Source organism: Spermophilus citellus (assembly GCF_964194105.1).
Source record: "Spermophilus citellus genome assembly, chromosome: 7".
Taxonomy (NCBI): Eukaryota; Metazoa; Chordata; class Mammalia; order Rodentia; family Sciuridae; genus Spermophilus; species Spermophilus citellus.
This window is the reverse complement of record NC_138188.1, coordinates 164,350,946-164,359,705: the sequence shown is the minus strand read 5'-3', so window position 1 is coordinate 164,359,705 and position 8,760 is coordinate 164,350,946. Positions and strand designations below refer to the sequence as shown.

General features: G+C 62.1%; 2 protein-coding genes across 2 annotated transcripts in view; one reads left to right on the top strand and one right to left on the bottom strand.

Annotated features, from left to right (window-relative positions):
- The window catches only part of TSPEAR (thrombospondin type laminin G domain and EAR repeats), a gene marked incomplete at both ends in the record, with an annotated part of 172,471 nt that overhangs the window by 43,706 nt on the left and 120,005 nt on the right, over window positions 1-8,760 (top strand). The window lies entirely within an intron of this gene.
- LOC308653096 (uncharacterized protein) lies at window positions 2,518-3,360 on the bottom strand (the record flags this gene model as incomplete). Its single annotated transcript, XM_081301507.1, has 1 exon — window positions 2,518-3,360. The coding sequence occupies one exon, from the start codon at window positions 3,358-3,360 to the stop codon at window positions 2,518-2,520; it is 843 nt and encodes a 280-aa protein (XP_081157633.1).

The following is an 8,760-nucleotide window of genomic DNA, read 5'->3' as shown; positions in this document are numbered from 1 at the left end:
CTTCTCTGACCACGGTGGAAGGACACTGGCATCCAAACAGAAGGAAAGCAGGAAAATCCAGGAATATGTGGGAATCCACACAGACACTCAGACAGCCAGGGTCGAAGAAGAAGTAAGAGAGAGGTCAGGAGACTCCTGAGGGGAGAGAGGAGGAGAAGCCACCCGAGGGCGGCCGCCAGAGCTGTGTGCAGACGGCCATCCGTGGCCGTGAATGTCCACCAGAACCCAGGGTCTCAATCCAGATCCCAAGTTCACACCTCAACGAGGCAGAAAAAGTGAGTCCAAACTGACCCTGACGCTAGTGGGAGAGGGGATAAAGACGGGCACAGATGGAGGAAATCGAGGACAGAAAACCTGCAGTGAGAATCAGCGAAGCGAAAAGTCCCTAGGAAAGAGCGAGAACGAGGGCCGGTCTCGAGCTAGACTGACCAGGGGGAGGGCAGGCTCAGAATACTGAGTCGTACCTAGGAAGGGTGCACTGCTGACCTGGGGAAAGGAGAGGGCTCCCAGGTGCTCCCTGAGCGGCCAGGTGCCCACAGACCCTCAGCTGACCACCCTGTCTTCCTCTGGGGGCCAGTGACCTCTAGGCCCCTTTATCTCAGCCTGGACTAGCACTGACCAGAGGTCAGGTCTCCTGGTGGAGGACTCTGGGCTTCCATTTGTCCCTGACGTCTTGCCTTCCCTCACTTCTGAAGGTGGCTGGACGGAGGCGTCATGGCCCATGCTGGCCCCCGGCACCCTGACCGCCGTTCCATCGCCCTCGGGTCCCGGCCCGGGTGGCAGGTCGGCTGAGTCTGGCCGCCCCACGGTTTCCTCTCCGTCTTTCAGTGACGCGGTCCTGATGCGTCTCCGTGTGGATCCTGCTGAGTCTGTTCTATGTGGAGCTCATTGAATTTCCTTGAGGAGTAGATTCCTGTGTCCCCTCAGACGTGGACACGTTTCACGGAGTGTGTCTTCAAATGTTTTAAAATTTCCTATTTAATCAACACAAGCGCGATTCACCCGCTTGCAGTGGGTGGTTGTGACCATTTTCTGGAGTCGCGTTGTCATGACTGCATTCTTCCTCAGCTGGGCCACTGTCCCACTGAGTTAGTGTCCAGAGAGTGACCTGAGTTCCTGGGACACTGGAGTCAAAAGATGTCCCCCCCCCTCGGCCCTGCAGGTGGCTGTGCCCTGTGCTGGGCGCCTGGGCCAGCCTGGGCGGTCTGCTCGGCCATCTCCTCCACGTCCTGCTCGCGCTTCACGTCCTGCCTTCTGGAAAAGCCTCCTGGGGCTGTGGGCAATGTGAAGGCTGGCCCTGGGCACCAGGGACAGGGCGAGGACACTCTTGCAGCCCTGCTGGCCGTGGTTGAGCCCCAGGGCTGACGTGCCCGTCCTCTGCAGACAGCGCGGAGTTCCACGTAGAATGCCACCACCTTGGCCCAGCAGCGACAGGGACGGTGTCCTTCTCAAACGGTGATGGATGAAGAGTCGTGCTGCGACTGTGGGCTCCCTCCCTGGAGAGGTTGAGGCTGGGCCTCTGGGTGACTGTGCAGCACAGTTGCCTCCTGTGTCCCTTTGCCCCTGTACTTCAGGAGTCTCTCCTCGGACTCCCTTGGCCGGGGCGGCGTGTCTGCGCAGCTGGCCCTGCGTGTCCATGGCGTCTCCGCCCCTGGCTGGACACTGTTTCCTTCTTCACCTCCTGGGCTTCCCGGGCTTCCCGAGCCCATGGCCTTCCCTGTGTTCCTGTGTCCATCCAACTCCAGGTGGGCTCTGGGGTGCCCCCTCTGTTCTCAGCCCCTGGCAGCTCCTCCATGATGGGGCCTGGGCCTCCCTGAGTGCCCACGTGAGTGTGTGTGTGTGTGTGTCCACGGCGTGCAGGGCCCTGGGCGCTCACACCTTCCCAGATGGAGCCCTCTGGGTGCTGGGCTGAAGCCTGAGACCTCTCGCCTCCGACCTCCAGCAAAGCTGTGGGGTCACCACCCCAGCTGCCCACCTGCGCCAGGAAAGACGTGGTGTCCAGGGGACGTGACCAGTGCACAGAGCCTGAGTCCCAGAGGACACGGACTGTGCAACAGCAGAACACAGACGGAGGAGGACAGGACCCTCCAGGTCACGTGCAGTAACCTCAAGCATCACTGCTGGTGAGGCGAGGAGGGTCCCCTGGCTCAGGGCCCAGAGCGAGGCCCAGTCCCCACCCTGCCCCTCCCCCGGCAGTGTCCATCAGTGCAGAGAGTGTGGGCAGCGCAGGCTTTATTGATGTTCAGAGAGTGGCACTTCTGGGGACAAGAGCAGGGTCAGGAAGACCCAGCCCCGACTGGGGAGGGTGGTGGCCTGGAGCAGGAAGTGGGGTGCAGCAGCCAGCTCTCCCATGGGCGGGGCCAGAGAGCAGCCAGGGAGGGCGCAGGCCTCAGACTTGGGCTGGACAGGGAGGAAGGGCAGGAGCTGGTCCTTCTGTGTGAGCTCCTGCAGGCTGGGGTCAGGACACTGGGGTGGGGAGGAGGGACCTGAGCCCGCTGGCCCTGGGGACATGGCCGGTCAGCAGCAGGACCTCTGGCCCAAGGAGACACCACAGCAGGCCGGGCGGGAGCAGGTGGGGCGGCAGAGCAGGGACACGCAGGAGGCCGGGCGGCAGCAGCTGGGCTGGCAGGAGGAGGCACAGCAGGAGGAGACGGGCACGCAGCAGGCGGGCCTGCACACGGGGCGGCAGAGCAGGGACACGCAGGAGGAGGGTCTGTAGCAGCAGACGGGCTTGCAGCAGGATGGCTGGCAGGGGGAGGAGCTGCAGCAGTCAGACTGGCAGCTAGACTGCTGGCAGCAGGAGGAGGAAGCCTCAGAGCAGATGGGCACACAGCACACGGGCTTGCAGCACACGGGCTTGCAGCAGAGGGACACACAGCAGGACGGCTGGCAGGGGGAAGAGGAGCAGCAAGAGGGCTCACAGCTAGACTGCTGGCAGCAGGAGGAGGAGGCTCCAGAGCAGAGGGGCATACAGCACTCGGGCTTGCAGCACACGGGCTTGCAGCAGAGGGACACACAGCAGGACGGCTGGCAGGGGGGGCAGCTACAGCAATCAGACTGGCAGCTAGACTGCTGGCAGCAGGAGGGGGTGCAGGAGCTGGTGCAGACTGATTGGCAGCAGGGTCTGGACACACAGCTCACTGGGGTGCAGAGGAGGGTCAGGCAGGGGGCTGGGGCACAGCAGCTGGGGGTGCAGCAGGGGGGCTCGCAGTAGCTCTCCTGGCAATTGTCCACCTGCCAGGAGGAGTCGGGGCCCAGGCTGGGTGAGCAGACCCTGCTGCCTCCGCCCTGGTGGCTGGAGCAGATGGACATGGTGGACGCAGCAATGACACAGGCTCTAGTGCAGCAGGTGTGCGCCATGCCGAGGCCCAGCTGGGGTGTGGGAGCTCTGCACGGGTTTTATACCCGCAGGAGTGTTTCCTGCAGGAGTCGCAGGGCCTCCCTTTCCTTGTTGGTGTCGGGGTTTGTGTCATCAACAGCTGACCACAGTTCACTGTGGGGATGGCCTGGCGCAGCGCCAGCTCTGAGTGTGGCTGGTGCTGGCGGTCACTGGCGGGAGTGTTCCTGCTGTGAAACCAGGTGTCACCGCGTGCCTGGGCTGGCTGAGGTTGGCTGCCTGGGAGGCGGTTCTGGGAATCATGGCTTCTCCTCTGCCCTGTCTGTCCTTTGGTGTGACTTTTCACTTTGTGGTGCTGGCACTTGCTGTGCCACCCCAGCCTACGGCTCTTCCAGGGGACGAGGGTGCCCTGGCCAGGAGCGTCCCTCTGTGTTCTCCTGCAGGTCCCTCTGCGAGCTCTGTGGTGGCCGGCTCTCCTGCTGCACGTCCACCCCAACACCTCCTGGTTCTCCCACTTACTGAAGGGCCTGTGTCATCTGCCTGTCCTTGAGTTTCCTTGATATGATCCGGCTTCCTCCTCTGTTCACCACGAGCCTCGGGAGGCGTCCCCGTCCCCACCCCCGGATGGCAGCACTGCCTCGGTGCTGGTCACCTCAGAGCTTGGCATCCGTGGGACTTCCAGGGTCAGCGGGGGCTCTGTGTCCTCCCTCGTGGGCGGCTCGGCTCTGGTTTGCCTTCCCTTCCTGGAGGGGACAGTGGTGGCTTCTGTGGTTGGCTTGTTCTCCTGCGCACCTGTCACTGAACCCTCTGCACACTCCTTGGCGGAGAGGTGCGCACACACCCGGGGGGCGGCCAGCTCTACTTGTCTCTGGGCTGTTCCCGTGGCCTGGGCGCAGGCATCCCCTGGAGCTCTCCTCCCTGTGCTGTGGGATCCTCTGTGTCCCTTCCCGTGGGGGACAGTTAGTTCCCGAAGGCCTCGTCTTCTTCTTTCTGGACTCGGACCCCTGATTTAGTGGAGCGCGTCCTCCCACAGCGTTCCCAACGTGGCGTCATGTTGTGCCCACAGCGGCGTGTGTCTGAGCGTGACCTCCACCGCCTTTTCTGCCCTGGTGCTGGGTGGACAGTTCAGCTGGGTGTGACCTGGGGCTTGGGGAGCTCCGTCTCTGAGTGTCTGCTTGAGGCTGCAGAACTTTCTGAGGATCCTGAGTGACGCGTTCTAACCTTCCTCCTGCCAGAAGCACTTGCTGTTCCCCCTTCTCTGGTCCCCCTGGCCCTCTGTCTTCAGCTCTTCACTCCAGGACTGCCTGGGAAGCCCCCGTGGCTGTGACATCACGGTCACCCCTTTTGTCCTGTGTTGGGAACTGTGACAGTGTGTTCTCTATCCATTATCTTCCAAAGGCGGGGATCTGGGTCCTTCCAGGTTTTGGCTGGGAGTCACCCCGCCACCGAAGATGGTCCTGGTGTTTCGCGGTGAGTGCAGTTGCTCATCTCTCCACCCCACACCCTGCCGCCCCTGATTCTAGAGAAGTCTCAGCCCCTCCCACCTCCGTGAGTCCCACTAAACTCTGCTTCTACCGAGGAGGCGCCGTCCGTCCTCAGTCTCCCTCCGCCTCGGAAAGTTTGTGGGGAGGGTTCCTTTTGTGTCATCTGCATGTTGGTGAGTGGACCCGGTCATGGTCCTCTGGGCACGTGTTCTTGAGAGGGGCTGCCTCTTAAAAGCAGTCATCTCTGTTCATGTGGACGTGGAGAAGGGTGTGTACGTCTGACTCCGGGTTCCCGCCGTGTTGGGGGAGAGTGGGGTGGTGACCTTAGGAACCGTCTTTCAGCCAAGCCAACATGGACATGTTCGTTTCCAGCTGTGCTGGTCAGCTCTTGTGCCACTGTGACCAAAAGGCCCGACGAGGACGACTTTAGAGGAGGAAAGGATTATTGGGGCTCGTGGTTTCCGAGGCCTCCGTGCACGGCCGGCTGACCACTCCTCAGGGCTTGAGGGGAGGCAGGACACTGGGCAGGAGAGCAGCTGGGGAAGGGGCTCCACTCACCAAATACACAGCCCAGGGCAGGCCCGGGGACTCTCCTCCAGCCACACCCCGGCCTGTGGCTGCCACCCATCGTCCCTGTCAGAGGACCATCGCGGGGGTTGGCTCACGGCTCCCCTAACCCAGTCGATGCCCCTTAAACTTTCTGGCGATATCTCCCACCTGAGCTGAACCGTACCATCCCTCCTGGCCCCCAAAGCTGACCTCCTCTCGCCGTGCAGAACACATTCAGTCCTTTTGCCAGAGTCCCCAGGGCCAGCAGTTCCGGATTTCCCGAGACCGCAAGTCCAGACTCTCTTCTGGGGTTCAGGGCCAACTCTCAGCCTGAGCTGATCAGAGGTGAGCTGCGGGGGTGCTGTGTAGGACAGTGCGCAGTGGACACTCCCCATTCTCAGGGAGCAGGGCCTCCAAGGACGGGGCAGGCCAGTGCAGCCAGAACCCAGCTGGGCAGGCAGTCCTGTGGCTCCACACGGGCACCTGGCCACAGGGCAGGGTGGCATTGGCCCCGCCCTGTGTGCGTGTGGTGGCATCACGTGGCCTCTGCTGGCTTCTCTGCCTGTCCCTGAGCTTCCCCAGGACGAGGCCCCTGCTGCTGGCACGTCTTGACTTCAGTGGTCTCCGCTCACCCTCGCGCGTCGTCCTCTCAGGGGGCTGCCGAGCTCCGACCCTGTACACGTGGCCTCCCAGGCCTCCTCTGAAACCTCGGTGGCCCCCGTGACCCCTCCAGCACCCTTCCTTCCACAGAAGCGGCACCACGTGTCAATGCCAAGGTCTGCCGCCATCTGGGGCAGTAGCCACGCCTCCGGGACACTGGCTGCTGGGCCTCCGGGGGCCTGGACGGCGGGCGTGTGAGCCGGCTTCCCAGCGCCTGGGCCCAGGCTCTCTTCTCAAGGGAATTCTTACTTTTACTGCCTTGGGCCGGAGATGGGTGTGACCGTGGCAATCCCGGGGCCTCCCGCCACCCTTTCTGCTGCCCCCAGGTAAGCGCTCAGCTGCGCCTTCAGTGCCGTGGCACCTGCACGACCACAGCTCCCTCAGCCCCAGGTCTCTCACAGTTTTCTGGCCACGTTTGGGTTTGGGATGTTTCTGCTCCTGTCACAGCAAACCCGATGACAAGCTGCCAGCGCTATCCGTCCCCCGCCCAAATGATGCCTGCAGAGTCCCTCCACCAGTTGACCAGCTGCCGACGCTAACGGAGCCCCATGCAGTCTCAGGATGCGGGCAGGACGTGCAGACTTACTGGCCGGAACGCGGTGCTGTGGCCGCCGGTCCCCCCAGCAGCCTGTCCCTGAACCCCCCGAGCTCCAGGTCTGCTGAGCTCCCCCAGAGTCACCACATACACCCTGCTTGTGACACCCTGAGCGTCTCCAGTCGGCATCACTGACCTTTCAAAGTCCCTCCCAGGGTTCCAGAAGGCTCCGAGGCTGCTGAGCCACAGGTCAGGTACCACAGTGACGACCCCGTCCCGGTCACAGCTTCTCCTTACTCAGCCAGAAGACAGACCAAGGACAGTTTGGGAGGAGGACATGCTCATCTGGTGCTCACAGTCTCAGAGGTCTCCGTCCACAGACGGCCAGCTCCACAGCTCCGAGCTGCAGATGAGGCCGGACAGCTCAGGACAGGACACCAGGAAGCAGACAGACAGACACCCTTCACCACGGACAAAATGTAGACCCAAGGGCAGCCCCTAGGGACCCACCTCCTGCGGCCACTACCCGCCCCTCCAGCCACTGCCCCGCTGGTCCCTGTCAGGGATGAGTGCACTGTGACTCGGCCAAGGCTCCTGACCCGTCCCCTCACCTCTAACCTTCCTGCAGTGTCCCTCACATGAGCTTCTGGGGACACCTCATACCCAGACCACATCACCTCCACCCAGTGGGTCCTACACACAGCGTTCAGAGACCACTCATGGAGGGGGGTTGACGGCTGTGAGACAGTCCCTTTTAGTCCCATCTGGAGAGCTTAGAGGACCCTGTTCAGCGGGGTTGCGCCACAGCGGAGGGCTGGGCCGGGGCTTGCCCCACTCCCGCCTGACCTGCCCGGGGAGGCCAGTCTCTGTGCTGCACCTGTGCGGTCGTCCTCGGTTCCCCCTGGGGGCGTGTGCCCAGGATGGTTCCCTGTGGGCAGAGCAGCCTGGCCCTGGGCGGCTCGTCCTGAGGCTCGGAGGGCGGCTGGGGGGCCGAGGCGTCTCTGGGTGCCCGGGACAGGTCCTGTGCTCGTTCCCTCCTTCCGCATCATCCTGTCCGTCAGTCTTTGCTTCGGTGGCCCGAGGGGCCTGTGCTCGGGGCCCAGGGGCCATCCCCAGACCGTCCAGCGGCAGCTCTCTGCAGTGGCTCTCAGCTCAGGTCGTGTGGGGTCTGAGGTCCTGGTACCTGACTTGTTTTCTTGGTGTGAGGTTTTCTCTTTCCGACGTGGACGCGTGGTCCCCCGTGCATTGATGGACGGCACAGTCCTCCCCCCCTGCTCGGGTGCCCCCGCCGACCCTCACCCAGGGCTGGGGTTCACGTCTGGAGCCTATTCTGCTTCATGCTCCGCGTGTCCCTCGGATCATTGTAGCGTCACCTGTGGTGCCACCGGCTCTGGACCTCAGGAGACTCAGGGAATACTGTGGTTTCCTGGGGTTTTAGAATCTGGGCAAGGCTGGCAGACGCTCTCCCACGGAGCTACACCCGGCTTCACCCTTGGCAGAGTCTTTATAAGAAAGGAAACCACGTTTTTCTGTTTTTCTTAAAGTAAGATTGGAGCTCAGGGACTGCCCCAGCTGTGGGTTGCCCTGGGCAACGTGGACATCCCACCGGTGCTGACTGTCCGGTTCGAGTTTGGTGTTTCCCTTTCTGTTCTTCTGTATCTTCAGGTCCTTCGCCAGTCAGTGCCACATCTTCCCTTTCCTTGGGTGAACTTATCCTGGAGATTTTGTTTTCTTTTGTGGTGCTGGGGATTGAACCAGGGCCTGGGCACGCCAGGCCAGCACTCTCCAATGCCACATCCCAGCCCTCCTAAGTATTTTTTTGCTGTTGTGGGGACTATTGATTCTGCTTTTGGATGGTTTTATTGGGAGTGTGCAGAAACGCCACAGGTCTCTATGTTGATTTCAGGACCTGATCCTCACTGGCTTTGTTCATGAGCTATGGCAGGTGTGTGTGTGTGTGTGTGTATACGTGTGCATGTGTGGGGTGCCCTCAGTGGTGCTGGGGCAGAGCCCAGGGCCTGGCAAATGCTCTCCCACGGAGCTACACCCGGCTTCGTGAGGTTTTGGTGGAGTCTTTATAGGAAAAGAAACATTCCGTCTTTCTGATGGTATAGATGCAGATTCCCCCACAGCGAGCTGACCGTGACCACAGGTTAGAGAGGCAGCACCCCACGACCAGGTGGAGTTCCTTCCAG